The following is a 22,056-nucleotide window of genomic DNA, read 5'->3' as shown; positions in this document are numbered from 1 at the left end:
AGATGAACATTATGGAAAGGGACTAGTTTGGTAGTGGTTGTGTAATGGTGTGGGATGATATCATGTTCAATGGACATAAGCATCTCAGAAAGGTTGAACTATTTATGTTCAGCGGTACAGACACAAGGTACTGGAACCTCATGCGAGAACTTACAAATGTGCAGCAAGTTCAGAATTCAGATTCATCGATACTAGAGCACACTTCGTCAAACATTTTCTCCAAAGAGAATATATCTAACGCATTGAGTGGCAAGCAGTCTCTCCAAGTATGAATTCCATAGAACATTAGGAAGGCGAATTGCATTGTATCAGCCTCCACAGAGAGCAATTCGAGGCATCCACACTGCTCTTCTTGAGGAGCAAGGTCTGGTGCCAAGTATCTATTGAACAACCCCACAACAAGCTTGACATGTACAATCAACAGCAAATGAATTAGGAGAAAAAAGATTTTCTCGACGAAAAATGAGTTGGCAATGCTGCGAACACCGAGGCAATCTTGATAAGATGCTTGAGGAGCGTCTAGCAAACTTTCCTGAAAAGCACAACTCAACTCCAGTATCGAAGGTCATGCTACACGTGGATTGGCAACTTTCGGGAGCATGCTGTCTGTCTACACAATTCTCCCCAAATGCCTGTTTGAAGATGAACCTTCTGCTCGCATTTTATTTTTCAAATGTAGTTCTGACGTTGTAGTCATTTTACAATTATTTGTATTTGTTCTTATTTTGCTTTGCTTTTATGTCACCTTTACAATTAATCGAAACTATGAAGATGGATGATAATGAGATTAAATTGATGAAGAGACACTTAAAAAAGAGATTGTGAGACCAGGACTCGAACCCGAAACCTAAAGTGGATAAGGTGGGGAGACCGTCAATAACTCCCAGCCATGAACTGGAGTATAAAATTTGTAATTGCTCAGGAGTATTTTTTGTTCTGTTCATGACTAATACCTGCTTTCGGACACTTAATTTATAAGTGACAAGCCACGTATTGTTTGAGAGGAGGGACACATCTCGTTCATATACTAGATCCATACAATCATGGACTATACTTGAAATGTGACGTGCTAAACAATACTTTCGGAGATCAGTTGGACATAGCAATTTTGATATACAAGTTGCATTTTCTCTACTTATTCATTATGCCTCATAGATAATCTCGCAACAACGCAAAATGTTTTAATTGACTCGAATTCACAATGACTAATATATACTGGACCTACATATTTTAAATGCAAAATCTAGGTGACGAAAATATGCCTCAACACGAAATGAAAATGCAATATTCATTCAATACACTGAAAAAGCTAACCAAAGCAGACTTTTAACAACATTACACACGTAACGTTTCCATCCTCTAACAGGGTTTTGTTGGAGTAAGATTCACATGGCGTAATAGGATTATCATTCACTACAAAGCAATAGCTATAAACATGAGATAAACCTGAAATGAGCGGTTAGAATTCACCACAAGAGAAGTGCAGCAGGTAAAACAAAACATATATGTAAGGAAGAGGTGTGTAAGTGTAAGTTTCTATGTGAAAATTGACTGAGTGGTAGCACTAGACGGTTTTACGTCAAGGATCCTAGGTTCGAATACCGGTCTGGGCATTGGTGTTGTTTCTGAATGTTCTATTTATTTTATCTTCACTGATCTTCGTCGTCGCGATTGTCCGAAAGTGGAAGAAAAGCGACGCTAAATAAAAATAAAAAATATGTGAAAATTAGAAGGTTCATTAAGAGCTGATAGGTAAAATATACTCTATGAGCGATGTTCGATAGAAATTCCTGTAAGAAACAAATAGCGAAGTTGTGTGAAGGATTGAAGATAAGCTTCGATAACATGGTCACCTGGATTGTCTCGAGCTGAACCAGTAAATGGGCGATGTTTAATCTCCAAGGCCATTCTGCAAAACGAATGCCAAAAGAGGTTCGTGTGTGGATTTGGTCAGCATGAAATTGTTGTGTGATGATAAGTGAATGGTATTTTTTCTGTTTTCGTTATTTTACGTTGCTTTTCTACCTCTGGATCTTGAATGACGAATAAATTAATTTGGTGAACTGATAAACACAAAAAAGCCAACCCAGTGGCTAATTGGTTAGCGCACGCGCTTCGAAGTAAGGTGAAGATGTGTCATTGTCTGCATCCCACTTCCATCTATCACATCTTCAACCTTCATCATTGCGATTATCCGAGACTGATAGAACAGTGACGTGAAATAACAAAAATATCATCCTCGGTGTCGATTTCAAAGTTTGAAGTATTGCTGTTTTTGCATTCAATAGCGGCTCTAGATTGTGACAGTGATGTGAAATGCTTCTCATTTTATAAGAAATAGTAAAACAGGAAGAGCGATAGATATTCCTCTATTTTCAATTTTCTCTAAAACTATTTTCCCCGACTGTGGTGATAATGAATTCTATGTAGTATGAGAAATATACTTTAATTTATACTAATTTATTCATATGCAACTGATTAAGAGAGCCTCCACGATGGCGCAAGGGAATCGTCGCCGCATTGTAATCAAGGAGTTCTCGGTTCGATGCCCGGTGAATGCACATACTGATTCGGATTCTAGTTTAACTGTAGATCTCGTCCCGGTTTGCCTATTTGTGCATAAAACTCAGACTCAGAATGATTAAAGACTTTTCGAAATATTCTGTCTGTATCGGAATGGCAACTTTCTTCAGAACGAAAATGAATTCGTAAAGCAATAATACGCACAGCACCTCTAATTACCCACTGCCATTCAACACGCTACTATTCGTAAATTCAGAATTATTATTTTAGGGTTCAAATCCTGGCATCTGAAAGAGGGACACTTGGCCCCAAAAGTTTCAGGTTTGTTAACATTTACTAGTTAAGGATATTTTTGTTAAGCTCCTGGGACCTGAGGAACAAAAATATAGATCTTTTAAAATGATTTCTCAAATTAAATGTAGAAATTATGCAGCACACTAGCCCAGGGACGCTATAGCTTATTCATGGGATAGAAAAATTGTCATTTCCTCGTCTCAGCATGGAGTTCTATCTCTGCAGTGTTCCTTATCAATTTAATGTAATTATTATCCATCCTAACAGTTGCGACAAATTATAAATGTGTCATGGTAAAAACAAAGCAAAATAAGAAAGAAAATATTGTAACATTACTGCAATGTCAGAACTACGTTGGCAAAAAAAAAATTAACACCAGTTTATTTTCAAACAGGCATTTGGGGAGAACTGTGTAGAGGTAGACATACAACATGCTCCCGAAAGTTGCCAATCGACATGACCTTCGGCACTGAAGTTGTGCGTTGAGAAAACTTTGCTTGAGGCTCCTCAAGCGTCTTATCGCAAATGCCTCGGTGTTCACAGCATTGCCAACTCATTTTTCGTCGAGAAAATATTTTTTCTCCTAATTCATTTGCTGTTGATTGTACATGCAAGGCTTAAGTGGCTGTTAAGGGTAACTACAGAGCAAGCAAAAAGTCGCCAGACTGAAAGTTTAAAAAATAATTTTCAAAGTTTGGTTCTGTTCCGTAGGACCAAACGTGCACGGCTTGTTTGGACAACCCTTGGGAAGGGGAGGAGCCTACTTTCAAAGTGAGGCTGGCATTGTAACTGCAGCAGTGGCCGTTTGTTGACCGTACAGTGCAAGATGGTTTTTAATCGCGAGAAGCATGTTGCTTTGTTGGAGGCTTACTTTGAGCTGAAGACCTATACTTTGTGTGTGAAAAAGTGGAGAAGACTGTATCGCGATGATCCTGTACCGAGCAAGAGTGCCATATATGATCTTGTACAGCACTGTAGGGAAACAGGAAGTGTGGAGGACAGACGAAGGTCAGGTAGGCCCTGTGTAGTGACAGAAGACTTTGTTTGCGATGTTCAACAATGCATTTTCACGTCCCCGTGAAAGTCTGTGCATCGTTTGTCCCAACAACTTGGTGCATCATATGGGTTGACATGGAAAGCTCTGAAAAAATCAAAACTACGAGTGTATAGAGTGCATGTTGTCCAGGAATTAAAGCCAACTGACTTTGTTACACGTGTTCGTTATTGTCCCTGGTTACGTTCTTTCTGTCGTAAGAATATTGGATGTGACATTTTTCAGTGATGAGGGCTGGTTCCATTTGAGTTGATATGCGAATTCACAAAATACGAGGATTTGGGCTGCAAAAAACAAACATGCCATAGAGGAAAGACCATTACACCATGAAAAAATTGGTGTCTGGTGTGCAATATCGAGAAGAAGGGGTTGTCGGTCTATTGTTCTTTGAAGAAATTGTGAATGGTGTTGTGTACAGGAATATCCTACAACAGTTCATAGTTAGAGTGGCACAGTTAGAGCTAGATGAAAGACATGGATGGTTGCAACAAGACGGTGCTACAAGTCATATGTCCAATGCCTCTATGCAGATGCTTTCTGGATTTTTTGGGGACAGGGTCATCTCCAAAGGTTTATGGGCCGCAAGATCACCTGATCTTTCCCCTCCAGATTTCTTTCTTTGGTTTTTTTTTAAAGAATACTGTTTATAATAATAACCCACGATCGATTGCTGAACTTAAGGTTGCAATTACTGAGGGTATTGCATCTATACATCAGGCAACTTTGAGAAAAGTGTTTGGAAACATGCTAAAACGTGTTGATCTGTGCTTAAATGAAAATGGTCGACAATTCCAGCATGTAATGTGAGGTAATCGAATACATGTGTTCCAAACTGTTTGACTATGAATGTAAGTACTGCAAAACTGACAGGATTTCATTTTGTGCATTTGTTTTCTTTATTATCTTATCTTTTTTAATATCGCACTAAGATCTATGTTAATAATAGTTATTTCCAAACTATAAAAATTTTATGGTTTGTTACAGACATATTTCAAAAAGCAAATTTGAACATGTAAGGTAGACTGGGGTACATTTGAACATTCCACAGATTTTTTTTTTTTTTTGTTTGATTACTTTTGAATCGAAAAATTAACAAAAAGAATCTTCTAGTACATGTAAACCAGTGGGGTGTGGTGACATTTTCCGTTGGGGAAGCAGATCCCGATAAATTAAGAAAACCAAGAATTCATTGCTTCTACATGGATGTTAAAATGAAAAAAATAGAACTCTACCTGATACTGTTCCCATAACGTCTCTGGCGCAGTTGTTCATTTTTTTTTTTTTAAATTCAGTTGGTGTGTTGTCAAACATATTTAACCTTTTGAGACCCAAGGCCTTTTTCACATGTAAGCCTCTCTGTCCCGAGCCGATTTTGAGCAAAATGCAGAGTTTCAATTAAATGAGTGTAGATCGGAGACTCATTGCCCTAGAGAGATGAGTGATATACCGTTGTACACGGAATGAACCAGAGATTCAGACTATATGAAATTTATGCAAATTCGGCGTATATGTGGCGGGGGGAGGTGGCTAACACTCAAAAATTATTTTAATTTTAAAAAAATGTCAAAATGCAAAATTTATGCAAATTTGGCGTATATATGGAGGGGGGAGGGAGAAAACCCCAAAAAATTATTTAAAAAAATTGTCACTTCACCTAAAAAAAAGTCCTCGCACTTGGGCACAAAACGACACCTATACACAACATTCACGGACGAAAAGCTAGAACGCAGTGAAAAATGAGCACCGATTCTTGCAGCTGCTTGAAATTCTATTTTTAGACAATGCAGGGTAACCCCTGTTGCAACTTGTGGACACTTGTGCTAAAAAAAACAAAGGTTTCCTTCAGCGCGCTTTGAAATTCCATTCTCACAATGCAGATTCACCAACCAGTCTTCCCCCTTCCCCCCCACCCCCACCCCATCACGGAAAACTTTCATTTTGACATCGGATACTGATAAACAAGCTTCCTTCGAAAGCAGTTCACAGGCGGGAGTGAAAAGCATTGCTTTAGAACAACAAAGCCAGTGTTCCTTTGTCGGCAAAAATTTGACCTTGAAAAGAGACTCAAAAGAGATGTCCCTTTTCCCGCCTTTTCCCCTCCATTTTCATGAAGACAAAAAAAAATGAAAAAAAACATTTCTGTTAAATACATGTGTTAGGAACAATATAAAAAAAATCTAAATTCTAGCCAAAAATAGAAAAGTTATAACGTAAAAACTATGACCTTGACACAGTGTCTCCATCAAGACACTTGGGACAGTGAGGGTTACATTTGGGTATCTCGATTGAGACACTTGGGACACAAAAGGTTAATGCAACAGATGATCGCGGATGATTCAAACAATTTTCAAGATTTTCACACATTGCAATATTCACAAATCCACTTTGCCAGCATGTAGTTCTTTCCGTAGTAAATAGTAAACAATGCCAACCCGAAAGTTTTTGAAGCAAACAAATAGAAATTTCCCCGCCTGAAAAACCATAACTTTTCACCTCGCAAAGCACTTGAAAAAGTGTGACCGCGGCCAGCGAGTTTTACCAACTCTATTTGGCGGATGTGTCCATGAACATGTTAGCTGTCTTAATAGACCGAACTCTCGGAAATGTTTACCTTCACATAGAATATGTCATCCGTATGTCAGCAATCATATTTTTGTGTTTCTCCTGTGTTTTGAAACTTTATAGTTTATTTATGAATATAAATTTTAACTAGCTTGGTGGATATGCTACATCGCTGACAGTATACATTACACTTGGACACTTAATCGTGCAGTTCGCAACACTGAGGACATCAACAGACTGAAGCGATGACTCTCTCGGCTTTCTTCCAGTTTTTTTTTACCCTTGCCTTCAACCTATATTCCTATTTAACACTTTTTTACGTGACACCATGTTTGGTGTCTATATATTAATGTGGACCTGAAGAAGGAGGAAGTATTGACCTCCGAAACGTCATTTGGATAAATTTATACTCACTCACGTAAGTTTTGAATTTTTGATACTATCCAACGTATTTATATTTCTGTATATGAATATGTCTTTCACAGTAATATAGCACAGAAATTGACTGTTCAGGGTGGCCACTCTAGACCATAATAAAATTCAAGCATAATTCCAGCTTTTTTAAGACAAACTTTCCAAAAATTCAAGGGTACAAGCAGACGTTTTCTCTATTTCAACCTTATGTATTACAGCTTCTCACTAGCTCCACAAACACACACACAAATATATTAACAGTATAAAGGGTCTGGGTGATTCCAATGTATCCAAAAATTCTAATTCAATTAAGGGGCCTCCCTGATAGTGTAGTGGTAACGTCATTGCCTTGTAATCAAGGAAGTCCCAGGTTCGATACCTGTTGGGAGGCACATGGCACAGTGGTTTGGATTCCACTTTAAACTGTAGGTCCAATCCCGATTAGCCTTTCTGTGCATAATATGGACTTAAAACAACAATTCAATCAATTCAATTAAACAGTATACATGTATAAAATATTAAATTTCAGGTGTAGTTTACATTTGCCATTTTGCATACACAGACTCGAAATACATCTATAAGCATATCACAAATGTAAGAATACTGGAATACTAATCTATGAAAGATTGTTAATTGTACAAGAATTTCAAACTCAAATTTACCTAATCAACTTCAAGAAAACTCAAATTTACCTAATCAACTTCAAGAAAACTCAAATTTACCTAATCAACTTCAAGATATCTTATCTGACAATAATCCCCATAAGTTCTGAAAAGGATTTGACAGACTTTTCATTCCGGTCTTGAAAAATCCCTGCCGCAGAGATATGAAAAAGCCGGGCTGCAGAGAACCAAAATTCTTTCCATGGGACAAAAATTTTCCCGATAATTGGATTTTCACCCAAAGACCAATGCCAGGGTGTTCTCAATATGACCTCTTGATCCTTTTTCTGACTCAAGAGAGGCTGCAGTAAACATAAATTTCACACAAAGCAGATGTTCAATTACTGGAAATGAACTTATTGCAGCGTTCCAGACCTTTGAAAGTTTATGATGACATTTCATTTTGGAAGAAATCTCTCACTCTTTGTCCCAGACCCCAAGGAAGAAGAAACATTCAAAGGAAACCCTGTTCCGGTGATGTCAACCAGCTGCCTGGAGGTAAACAAACCCATGCTGAGACCTTTAAACACACAAAACCCATTCCAGTAAACTCTTAGCTGCAGACGATTAGGCAGAGTCCAGGATATTTCCCTGGCAAATGAGTGATATGAGAAAACCTCACACAAGTGACCCTTCTTGTGTAAACTAAAAGCTGCAGACACGATCAGGATATTCTGACATCTCCCTGATATGAGTGATTATGAGAATTTTTAAAAGGATATCATAAGTTTCTACCTTCATGACATTCAGCAGGAACAGTGACAAATTGAAATGTCTGGAGTTAAAAGTGATCGCAGGAAATTTACTGCAGTGTGGTTTAGCCATGTGCAAATAATTTTAATTAGTTCCCACAGCCAGTGTTTTGGTCATGAAAGCCTGTGTTTTAGTGATGAAAGGATAGTCACCTTAGTGAACATAGGCGGAGCTAGAGTTAGGTAACCAATGAGAAAGGAGGACACTCCACCTTTGGATGAAACATAACAGTGAACTTGGTGTCCATGAGGACAATACCCATTGGTTTTTCAGAGTTCCAGCACAGTTTTTATGGAGAGTTTTACAGTTTTCCAACCGAGTCTCCACCACAGTTTTTATCCACAGTTTTCACATCAGTGTTACACAAGAAGGTCTTAGACATTTTTACTCTACAACACGTAGAATGTGATTCTCGTAGTGAGCAGCTATATCATGTGTGAATTATTCTTACTACCAGCATATGTACTTAAAACTCTTGAGTGACGTGAACTTTTGATATGGAAGGTAACATTAGTATGATTGAACAATCTATCAGTAACATATTCTGATTCAGGCTGAAGCATTCCCGTTGTCTCCAGTCTGAAATTTGAAAGACATGCAAATATATTAGTCGTCACCAATGTCTCTTATTTTGTGTACAATGCTGCCCATCAGCGAGTAGCGCACCAGACCGGTGTTGGCAGGGACTTGCACGCTACGATAGTCAGCTGTTGCAGTATCCTATCATGTATACTTGTTCATGTAAGTAACGTGAAATAAACATATTTTATTTTCACCTACAGAAATAGTGCCTTGATTTCTCGTGCTGGTAAATTTACGGCTGTTGTATTTTGCAAGACCAAAGGATTATAGGATTTAATCTCCTATTTCCTTTGGCCAAAACCTGGACCATTGCCCCCGCCCCCCCCAAACCTAACCTTTCAATAGCATGATAGTTCTGTAAATGTATTTCTGGTCTTCATAATTGAACATCTATGCAAAATAAGGTATGAACACAGCACTTCATTATAAGGACACTAAGAAAGTAAAAGGATTGAGATAATTCTGTTTTCCATTCAGCTTTATTTTCCTTACTCAATAAAAATAAAAGCTGAACTATGGAAAACGTGTCTAAGGGCATTTATAAATGTGTATAAATTCAATGGAATTTGAATTAATAAAAGTCACAATTTTTCACGTCTATGGAGAAAAATTCACGCAAAATTCTCAGAGCCAATAATTCACACAGAATTCCTGGAATTCAAGGTGAGTAGCCACCCTGGTGCTGGAATCTCTAGAAAGATAGCTAAATCTAAGTGAATAATTTTACTGTAATTTTACCACCAAACTAGTTTATATTTGACACTTACTTGTCTCACAATCAATGATATTTCATGACTAAGCACAATCCATGCATCATATTTGAAATCCCACGTGCACAGAGGCATATATCCTGCAGGTATTCTGTATGGTGTCCCAACAGGAATTGTCAGTGGCGAGTACTGTAAGGGCTTCCTTTGCAGAGCAGAATGTCCTGTTCCTGGCAATGCATCAAAATACCCACCACGGATCAGGGACTCGGTCACTTTTTCAGCAAACACTGTCTGATTACTCATCTCATGAAGAAGCTGTAATTTTAACAAAATAAAGTATTATACCATAATTAGTAATATTATATAAGTAGATCTTATTAAAATTTTTGAAATGTGTATAACTGTTACCACAATTATAAGTTAAATATTTAACCTTGTATTTATGTTTTACCTTTTATAATCTTATATCCAGACCACGTAAGAGAGTAAAAATGTCAGTATGTAATTACTACACAGTAAGATATGTAACAAATGTTCTAATATGTTTTATATGATAATTTGCAGCATTTAGCAACTCCATCAATATATCTGTTCACCTCGATATTATATAGACTGATTGGTTTTATTGTACTTCCATTTTCTGCCACTATTGGCATTTGGAAATATGAAGATGAAAAGTGAGAGATAAAATTGGTGAAAAGACAATTACAAACATACATAGACATGAGCCCCTCAGAGGATTATACTTGCTTAGAGCCCAGATGCCAGTACCTCATTAGTCAGGAAAATGCATTCCAGGAAAAGAAGTAACATTTGGGTGTCTCCACAAAGGGTCACCCCTTACACCCCACTTCACTATTATGAAATAGCATTAAAAAAGTGACATTCTTGCTAATGTAACAAAGAAATGAAGAGACAGTTTCTTAGAAATGAAAAAACTGTCCATTAATTACGATAATGAGAGAAATCTGAAATTAGAGATATTTGTAAGAAAAAAGGTAATGTACAGTCATGGACAGTGCCAGGTTGTAACAAATACATTGACTTTCAATGGAATCCTTACAACTCGGAAGTGTCCGTGACTGTACAAGTGCTTAAAGCAACTGAAAGTGCCTGAAGTGTTGAGAGTTGCAAGACATTAACGATGTCCCATGCTTTGCAAAGTTTGATTGAATTGTTTGTTTTAAGTCCACTTTATGCATATAAAGGCTAATTGGGACTGGACCAACATTTTAATGTGAGATCCGAACCTATATGTGCCTTCAGCGGGAATCAAAACCGGGTCCCCTTGATTACAAGGTGGTGATGCTACTACCACTGCGGCATCGAGGAGGACTGCAAAGTTTGGGTTTTAAGTCCACTTTTATGCACTGGTAGGATACCTGGGACTGGACTTGCATTTTAAAGTGGAATATTAACCACTATGTGCTTCCACCAGGTAAAAAAACCTGGGACATCTTCATTAAAAATTACAATGTTACCACTGTGTCAAGAAGAACACTGTGCAATCGGGGAAGTCTCAATAATTTAAAAAGAAATCAAGAAGTGTAAGAAATTAGTATATGGGACAAGTGGCCAAAATCGAGAATTCAATACAATTTGGGGGTACTAATTTTCCTTTATGCCACAGTTATATGGGTGTGTAAGGATACCAAAAAAACATGCTTGCCATCTCAAAGTGGTAGCTAATAGAAATGGCGGTCAAGCCAAGATGGCTGATGTTGACATTTAAAAAGACTATATCTCTGAAACTAATGACCTGATCTCAACAAACGTTTTTCTAAATGAAAGCTTAATATATGTTCTATGTTTAATGTTATATTTAGTTTTCGATCGGAGCAACCATTAAGTAGTTAATCACGGATTAGTAACAAAAATTCATATTGGTTACTATTAGTTTTATATTTATCATAACTAACTATCTCTCTAGCCTTCTTAAATCCGAAGGTTCATGGCTGCAGCAACACAGGCCTTCCATCTGTCCCTATACTGAGCAAGATCTATATACTCTTTTCCATCCCTACCGATTTCCTTCAGGTCCATCTCTACTTTGTCCCTCCATCTTCATCTGGGCCTTCCTACAGGTTTCCTACCATCAGGTTTCCCAACAAGAATCCTGTAAACCCCTCTTTCCTCTCCCATTCGTGCCACATGGCCTGCTCACCTAAGTCTCTTGATTTAATTATTCTAATAATATCTGGACATGAATACAAATTATGTAATTCTAAATTATGTAACCTTCTCCACTCACCTGTCTCCTCATCCCTTTTAGGTCAAAATATTTTCCTAAGGATCTTATTTTCAAATACTCTCAATTTATGTTCTTCTTTCAATGTAAGAGACCAAGTTTCACACCTACTACAGGCAAAATTATTGTCTTGTATATTTTAACTTTTAGTTTCTTAGATATTAAACAAGAAGACAAAAGTTTATGAATAGAAAAGTAACATGCATTTCCTGAAATAAGCCTACTTTTTATTTCCTCTTTAATATAATTTTCATTTTCATTTGTTAATATTACTCCTTAGTATTTGAATTTGGAAACTGGTTCAAACGAGTTGTTATCAATAATTAGATTTTGATTATTACATAACACTTGATTTCGGCCTGTGAGCATATATTTAGTTTTATCTTTGCTAACTTCCAAACCTATATCTTTAGCAGTTTTGAAAAATATTTTAGCATTATTCCTAATTGTATTTATATCATCCCCTAATAAGTCTACATCATCTGCATATGCTAACAACTGAGTCACACCATTTAATTTTAGTCCTTCTTTAGTTTCTTTTACCTTCCTAACAGCATATTCTAAGGCAAAATTGAGCAATTGAGATAATGCATCTCCTTGTTTTAACCCATCATGAACTGTAAATTTGTCAGACACATTAATACCCACATGAATTTTACTTTCTGTTTCACTCATGCATACTTTTATCATGCTTCTTAGGTATTCCAAACTCGACTAATATATTATATAATTTATCTCTTGTGATCGAATCATATGCTTTTTTTAAATCAATGAATAGCTGATGGACATTTTGATTATATTCCCACTCTTTCTCAAGTGTCTGTCTGATGTGAAAAATTTGATCTGTTGTTGATCTGTTACGTTTAAATCCACATTGATAATTACCTATAATTTCATTAGCATATGGGGTTAGTCTTGTTAAGAGAATGTTAGATAATATTTTATATGTTGTTGAGTAGAAAAATTCCATGGTAATTATTGCAGTTCATTTTATCACCTTTTTTAAACACAGGAACAATTATGGATTCTTTCCACTGTTGAGGGATTTATTCTTTATTCCATATTAAACAAATTAATTTATGAATTTGACATATTAATGAATTTCCACCATATTTAGTTAACTCAGCAGGTATTAAATCAATGCCAGGTGCTTTGTTATTCTTTAGCCTTTTAATAGCATCTTTAACTTCAGTCAAGTTAGGTTCTGGAACTAAAGGTTCTGCTGTGTGTACTTAATTTACTTTGATTTATCTCCTACATGAACATTTAAAAGGTCATTAAAGTAGATCTTCCATCTATTTAAAATATCACTTGGGTCAGCCAAAAAATCACAGTCTTTATCTTTTATGAAGTTTACTTTAGGTTGCCACCCCTTTCTAAATTCATTTACACCTTTATATAAATCTGATATTTTTGTTTTTGCTGTTTGTTTCAATTTCGTTAATTTTGTTTTTCAAGTAATCTCTCTTTTTACTTCTAAACGTGCAGTTAACTTCTCGCTTTATTCTATTATAATTGCTTAGATTAGTATCATCAGAGTTATTTAACCACCTAAGTCTAGCCTGATTTCTTATTTCTATTAGATTATGACATTCATTATCAAACCATGGCTTACCTTTTCTTGGTTTACGGTATCCTATACTTATATTTATCATTAATTTATTACTACCTCTGTCCCATAATTATTGTCCGGTACACTTTTGTTTGTTGTCCCATAATAATTGTCCGATAGGCAAACTGTGACATTGGTGTATACAGAAGAAGAAAATTAAACACGAGAATGAACCATACAACGTTATTACTCAAGGATCAGTACAAATTTGCCGATCAAGTATCCAAAAGAACATAAATAAAAAGTCACCATTTTGGCACACCGGACTATAATTATGGGACAGAGGGAGTAATAATCTAGCCATCTGAGAAGAAAATGTTCCAAACAAACATTGTAGCATAAACGCTTATCTTTAATTTGACATATTACACTTGTTGGTTTTCACCTTAGAATTCATATAAAACAAATGAATTATGTAGTATGTGCATCAAATTCTTCTAGCAGCATGTGTCCTTAGTCTGTATTTAATTACACGTATTGTAACTCGTATTGACTATTGAATAGTATATTATTGTTATACACATACAATAACATTTAATAATAATCACAATAATTGATATTAGTATTGTTATTATTATTATGAATAATAGTAATAATAATAATAATAATAATAATAATAATAATAATAATAATAATAATAGTTGTTTTGTTGTATACAAGTGTGTTGTGATGATGTTCTGAACACTCCCTATGTTAACCTTATTTCCACATACTTCACCTCAGCAACTGCAGTCTCGGAGACCAACGAGGCTCTGGCGTCTGAACCTATGGCCAGCACAATCCTTTGTAGTGTTGCTTGATTTCAGATTTTCTTTTTAAGTACACTTTATGCACAGATAGGAAAATCCGGAGTGGACCTACAGTTTAAAGTGGGATCTGAACCACTTTGTGCCTCCACAGGGTATCGAAACCAGGTCCCCTTGATCACAAGGTGACGACGTTGCACTAAGCCATCAGGGAGGCTACCTTTGTATGGTTGTATGTCTGGTCTCCTGTGTATTGCTCATAGAAATATATGTGCTGGGTGCTCCAGTACCGCCTCGGTTTTTACCCTGGGTAAGGAGATTTTAGACACATGCATGGTGATTTTTTATACATTGTAAGGGGCTTGGCCTCATATAATATGATGGGTGAAAATAGCGTAAGTGCTGATGCATACAAAATTTTAATTTCAATCAATCAATAACATTCTTCCATGAACAACGATAACAATTAAACAAAATTAATGGCTAGTTAATACTACAACAACAAAAACCACTATTATTATTATTACTATTATTATTATTAATAACAATAACAATACTAATATCAATTATTATGATTATTATTAAATGTTATTGCATGTATATAACAATAATATACTATTCAATAGTCAATACCAGTTACAATACGCGTAATTAAATAGGACCAAGGACACATGCTGCTAGAGGAATTCGATGCACACACTACATAATTCATTTGTTTCATATGAATTCTAAGGTGAAAACCAACAAGTGTAATATGTCAAATTAAAGATAAGCATTTACGCTACAATGTTTGTTTGGAACATTTTCTTCTCAGATGCCTAGATTATTAATAAACTAATGATAAATATAAAATTAATAGTAACCAATATGAATTTTTGTTACTAATCTGTGATTAACTACTTAATGGTTGCTCCTATCGAAAACTAAATATATCATTAAACATAGAACATATATTAAGCTTTCATTTAGAAAAATTTCATTGAGATCGGGCCGTTAGTTTCAGAGATATAGTCATTTTTTTGAAATGTCAACATCAGCCATCTTGACTTGGCCGCCATTTCTATTAGCTACCACTTTGAGATGGCAAGCATGGTTTTTTGGTATCCTTACACACCCATATAACTGCGGCATAAAGGAAATTTAGTACCCTCAAATTATACCGAATTCTTGGCTGGCCCATAGACTAAATGAAACATGTATGTACCAGGCGGTCATAATTAAAGTTCCCCTACTCAGAGCCTCTGGAGTGCATTCTAAACATTGGACTGAAGTGGAACTTGGTATAGATGTTATGGAAGCAAAGGCTGATAAAAAAAAATCGAATTTTCACCACCAGGGGTATTCCACTAATGTTCCACATCATAGGCGATATCACAAAATCTTTCATTTCTTCATTTATATATTTTATTTCAGGTGAATCATGCTGATGCAGGACAAGCGTATTGAGCTCTTTGCTCTGCAGACATGATGGCTGGTCACAGAGAGTGGTGGCTGTCAAATTTAACAAAAGTCATCTGGGCAGAGGTGTGAGGGGAAGCATAGTCTTTTGATTGTTGCAGAAGTTCAAGGCAATGGGATTGGTCAAATGAGCTCAATATGTTCATCTTGCATCAGCATGATTCACCTGAAAACAAACAAAAAAACCAAAAAAAAATGAAACATTTTGTGATTTTGCCTATGATGTGAGAATTGTTGGACACGCTGTAGAGCAGTAGGTAAAATTAGACAGAGAGGTGTTGAGTATGAAGTGTGGTAATTAAGTGAAATAATTTTGTTTCAGAATTGTTTGTATTAATTAATCCAATGTAGAATTCAATAAGTGTGTTCATCTGCTCAGCTTCTATTATCTTTTTCTGATGCCAAGTTTCAACATATGAAATTAATGGACGAAATTTATTTCACACCTACTGTCATCGACGGATTTAATGCACAAACATGTATATATATAAAGATAACTACCATCACCAAGGTATCATGCTAAGAGAGACAAATATAGCACAAAATAAGCAAAATCAAATGTGTGGATGTAGTTTGCAAACAAAATTTCAAAATTAAATACAGCCGAGCCTCAATTTTACATTTTTCAGGAGAGAGACACTAAAGTGAAAAACTTAGAATGAGGGAAAAGGTAAAACCCTGAAAATGTCAATATCATTTTAATCTATTGGGATTTCACTGCATTGAGTGATTTTCTGATCAAACATATTTGGTGGAACTAAAAAAGAAAGAGATCTGAGAAAAATTTTAAATACATTTTTTCAGAAGATGCATGTCAATGATTGTGTAAATTTGTTGTTAGAGTGGAATGGGAGAGAGGGGTGGGTGGAAAAATAGATCATTTAGATAAGAGTCATATTCCATCTGTCTTCTTCAACCATTTGGAAATTTTACATCCATTCTCATTCTTCCTAGGAGAATATTCTGTGCAACGTAAAATGTAGATAAAATGTTAAGTTTGGAAAACATTAAATGTGTCCTAGTTATGTGAAAAATTTGCTGGAACCAGATTGAAAGACTAAAATAGGGGAAAGGCAAATTCACTGCATACATCATGTACCATGGATTTATTAATGGTTAAATTCCTTTCACATCAAGCCCCTGCTAATCTACTACTCTCTGAACACTAAATATTTCTGGAGTCAGCAGTTTATCACCAGTATCCAAATAATGACAACAGCAGCAGCTCTGTAACTTGGGAATAGCTAAATATTTCTCAAATTATCATGACATTGATGTGGATAGCATATCCCTATGCCCTGAATTTTGATGACAAGCCTGAGAACAGTTTTTATATTTTCTTAGCCACTTTTGGCATATGGAATGGAATGACAACAAAATGAAGTGCACATATGGAAATAAGATCCCAATTGTTACAATGTATTTTGAAAAGAGTGGGCACACACAACACAGTTCTCATCACACATTTCGATAGTGACCATGATGTAAGCAATAATGCTGAAAATAGCATGAAAATAATCAGATTTGTAAAGTTAATATCCACACTGATGGTCATCTATGCATCATGAAAAAGAACATTGGATACATTGAAAGATGGACAAAACATAGCACTGGTAAATTAAGAGTCATATTCCAAATTACATAACTTCAGTTGCAGTGAACTTAATCTAATCTAATATACAGAGCATTCCCTGACATTCGCTACGAGACTCGGCGGCAAGCGGCCCGGCATCAACGCTTGTCTTTCCTGGTGAACGGTGAACAGTCGCATGTTACAGTCTGTTTCTTTCGCTCTCCCTGCCTTTGCTCTCTTTCCCTTTCTGTTGACATTGCAGACTGACGCCAGTATAATCCTCCCTTGGAAGTTGTGTTGTGTCATGCCCGTGTGTTGAAGATTGTGGCTTAATATGGCACCTCAAAAGTTTACATTACAACAAAGGATTTATCTACTTCGGAAAGAGGAATTGTGGAGAAGTGCGACGATGTTTTGCAACGAAATTTTCTGGTGTTCTCGTTCCACATAGGACCACTATATTAAACCTCATAAAAAAAATTTAGAATAATAGGGTCAGTTCTGAATAAAAGTCAAAAGAAAAACCCACGTGTACTTACTGAGGAAAAACTCGACGAGATAGGACAAAGGTTAGAACAGTCTCCTCAGAAATCTATCCGCCGCCTCTCACAAGAAACGGGTGTTTCAAAAACCACAGCATTTAGAGCCGCTAAAATTCTTAATCAGGAGAATTACAGTAGACGAACTTGCACGTGTAAATGCCAATTTCCTTCAGAGATGCCAGGAATGTGTTGCAGCAGAGGGACATCATTTTCAACACCTTGTGTAGTCAAGGTTAGTACACAATATCAAAACTGTAATTTTAATAGCCAACTCTAGCGACTGTCGTGGACCCCGTTCACCGGGAAAGACAAGTGCTGATGCCGGACTGCTTGCCGCCGAGTCTCATAGCGAATGTCAGGGAATGCTCTGTATAAAAATGGATGTGTGTGTGTGTATGTGTGTGTGTGTGTGTTTGTTCCTGCATAACTCTTGAACGCCTGGAGCGATTTCAACCAAACTTGGTATACATATCACTTGCAGTCTCGAAAGAAATACTGTAGGCGTATGACACCTCTGGTACCCTTAGGGGTGGGGGTGGGAAGGGGGTGACATGTAAAAATAATGAAAACGACCGATATCAGTGTGGAATCCATAGTTTTCGGGGTCGCTAAGATGAATAGTGACTGTCCCAATGCCGTTCAACTCCAAGACACCCCTGGCACCCTTAGGGTAGGGGGTGGGAAGGGGGTGACATGTAAAAATAATGAAAACGACCGATATCAGTGTGGAATCCATAGTTTTCGGGGCCGCTGAGATGAATAGTGACACTCCCAATGCTGTTCAACTCCAAGTTCATTTTACACTATAGTTAGAATTCATTATATTCCTGTCTAATAGAAGATGGGGATAAATAAATACCTGGGCAACACCGGACAATCAGCTAGTGTTTTTCATAAGAAGGGCCAATCCCTCCATCATAGCTTTTCAAGTATACAGATAACATGTCTACATTCTTGAAATACCTGTCCGTGATAACTAAAAATAGCTGTTTTATTTTAACAAAATTTAACTGTAAATAAATAAGCTTACAATACTAGTATTACTACACATGCTAAGAATGTGTAGTAATGAATGATATTATTTTCTTCAAATGTGAACACTCACAAGTAACTAAAAATATATTTGTTTCGTGGATTTTCATGTGCTCATTTGCATTATGTTGTTCAATGAACAAATGTCTGAAAAAATTCGAAACTATCTATGCCTCACCTGGGGTCTGAATTAAGGATTCATGTCTTTCTCGTTGCACCCCACAGAAATTTCACCATAAAAAACTCTCAATATTGCATATCCATTGAATAAAATAAAATACAGTGGAACCCTGATTTTATGATTTTCAGGGGCCATAAATAAATAATAAAAAAACATAACATGCCTAGGAAACTTAAAGCAGGAAAATGAAAAGAAAACTCATGTATGGGTAAGAAATTACTACACATTTGTGTCCACGTTTTTGGATGTAAAAGAAACACCAAAGTAATCAGCAGGAACAACAAATCTGAAGTGAAGTGGGTTATAGAAACCCTGCATGCTTAAAGGCAATTGTGATAAGGCACCTGAATTGCTTCAAGTTGAACCAGGAAATAGGCGATTTTTGGCCATACTGCAAAACAAATGCCAGAAGAGCTTTGTGTGTGGATTAGGGAATGATAAAATTGGTATGTTTGATTTTGACAGTGGCGGCAACTGAGTTCCAAAACTAGGGTGGGGTAAGGTGCAAAAAGTGGGGGGGGGGGGCAAGAACAGTTTACTTTCTCTTGGTACATAAGGTTTAGCTTAGTGTGGGGGGAAAAGTGGCAAAAGTGGGGGGTAACTGCCCCCTTGCCCCCTAATTGCCACCACCAGATTTTAATATTTGTTTTATTTAACGTCACTTTTCTGCCACTTTGGCTAATTGCACAGATGAGGATGAGTGATGATACAATTAGGGTGCGGATTTATACACTAAAAACCTCTCAAATAGGCAGGCAAAAAGGCACCCCAAAAATTATGAAAATAGACATTTAAAGAGGCACTATAAAATAAGAAAAGGTAATAAGGTAATAAATTAGGCACTTAAGAGACACCCCAAAATAAAAAAGACATTGAAATAGGCACTGAATATGAACATATTACAATTTTCTTCTTCCAATGCACAATTATACTCAGGATGTGCCCATGAGTGGGAGTTGGTCAGAGTTGGCCTGGCCCAGATTTCCCCATTTGGGTTTTTTCATATTTAAAGCTAACTGAGTACATTTGATTGAAATCTCATTAATTGTGACATAATTAAATCTGAACATTCTTTAAATGATTTTTTATTTCCCATCATAATGGCTGGTTTGCCTATAGGATAAATGTTATTTATGTCTGGTTAGGAGCTCTATACCCATGTAAAAGTCATGCACTGTCATAATCTGTCACAATTTCAGTTTTTTCTTTCTTTCTTTAATGGTGTGGGGTACTCAAGTACAGTAAATACAGTGTACATGTATACTCTGGTGCCAACCCAGTGTCACATAAAGTGGGTACCTGAGAAAACTCTGGGGAGTAAAGGTGACCTGGATCATGGTGCTGATCACATCAACCCCAAACTTCGGCTGTGATCAAGAAATTGTGGAACCCTAACTCCACACCCCTGATACACCTTCATCGCATGGTACAAGGCACAGGGAAGCACTTTATCTTTTACTTTATATACTTTCATATTTTGATCATTTTTTACATTTTGAAACCTTTGTAAAGACTACACTTTTGAGCTTTGTGCACAAAACTTACAGGAGCATTATGATATCACTTGCACTATAATTTGGCAATAAAATTAACAAAATATGGTGCATGGTTTAGAAGGAGCATGAGTTGGGGTGCATGGTTGGCTAATCGGGACTGGACTTACAGTTTAAAGATGGATCAGAACCACTTTATGTGCCTCCACCGGGTATCGAATATGAGACACCTTGATTACAAGGTGACATCGCTACCACTGAACCATCGGGGAGGCACTTGAGGTGGATGGGCGAGCTGAGAGGGATAAGTCATCTATTTAGTGGCCATGATAACTTATGTAAATTTAAAATCATTTGGGTAAAATTATTCCTGCAGCTAGAAAACTTTTGAGTGAAATTGGACAAAAACTTGTGAGTGAAACTGGACAATGTGTTTCAAGATGGTGGATGAAAAACTGCAACTTTTCAGTAAAACTTTTAAAATCATATTTCATAGTTTAGGAGAGGTAGTGGTAAACGTTGGATTTCTGATAACTGCCATAAATGTAAAGCTTTTGAGTTTCAATGTTTATAGTTGCAAGATAACTTGAAGGATTGGTTGCACATTGTATTTAAGAATGGTCACCATGTTTAAAGATGGTGCATGACAGACAGATTTAAAATGTCTTGCGAGAGATTTAAATTATGTTCGTATTTGACAAGGGTAGATTTTCGTAGATTAAGAAACACAAGTCTCAGCAACACTTGCGTATCACTTGAGCTTTAAGTTATTAATAAAAACTCTGTAAAATAGTGTGTTTTAGGAATGTTGGGGGTAAGTCACCAATTTTGAGACCACAATAACTGCAGCAAATTTAGAGGTATTTAGCTTAAATTAATCACATCTAGATACACCTCTGGAATGATTTTATTTTGTATTTGTTCAAAGCATTTCAAGATTGTGGATGAAAAATGGAATTTTTCATATACTGAGGTAGATTCCAAATTCTGATGACACACACAAATCTCTGCCTAAACTACATTTTTGGAGTTTATGAAAAGATACTCTTTCAAGAATTTTAGGGCATCACTTAAGCTATAGTTTGACAATTAATGTTTTGAAATATATTTTGGGAAAATTGGGGACCAAATCTTGGTTTGGTAAATTTTTTAGTTTGTTATGTTTTGACCATGCAGACTGCCATTTCCATAGCCAGGTATTTTGCAGGACAGTTAAGGTATTCCATTTGGACAAAATCAGCGAAGACAGTTAAATGTGGCAGACTTATAATTTGGCATGATTAATACATGGAGTAGGTAATTATGCTTGAAATATCCAGAAAAATAATGGAAAAAAAACAACTGATAAACTGTGAACAAACTTTATTGAAGCAAATTTAAACCCTTGTGTTATATCCATAAGCATGCTGAAGTTGATTTTGAATTTCAGCAGCAGGAATTCCATCTTTAACAAGGAATTCAATCATATTTTTGGATTATTTAATGGCCTATGGCAGCTTGTAAGGAAATGAAATAAATGTGATTAAAAATGTGTTGGTAGCTGCAGCATAATTCATTCCAACATAGGAACAACACAGCATTCACAAAATAATTTGTTTCATAAACTGAAGTTCAAAA

The 22,056-nt window shown here is 36.3% G+C and overlaps 1 protein-coding gene across 2 annotated transcripts in view; it reads right to left on the bottom strand.

Moving 5' to 3' along the window:
* Positions 1 to 22,056, bottom strand: part of LOC145984131 (nucleoporin Nup188-like) — a 236,228-nt gene that overhangs the window by 152,237 nt on the left and 61,935 nt on the right. For both annotated transcript variants that reach the window (XM_083117569.1, XM_083117567.1), the window contains exon 9: positions 9,612 to 9,869. In XM_083117569.1, coding sequence (XP_082973695.1) covers positions 9,612 to 9,869 — 258 coding nt within the window. The remainder of the gene's footprint in view (positions 1 to 9,611; positions 9,870 to 22,056) is intronic.

Source organism: Lepisma saccharinum, chromosome 2 (genome assembly GCF_977018435.1).
Source record: "Lepisma saccharinum chromosome 2, izLepSacc3.1, whole genome shotgun sequence".
Taxonomy (NCBI): Eukaryota; Metazoa; Arthropoda; class Insecta; order Zygentoma; family Lepismatidae; genus Lepisma; species Lepisma saccharinum.
Note: the sequence above shows the minus strand (reverse complement) of the source record. Positions and strands in the feature narration are given on the sequence as shown.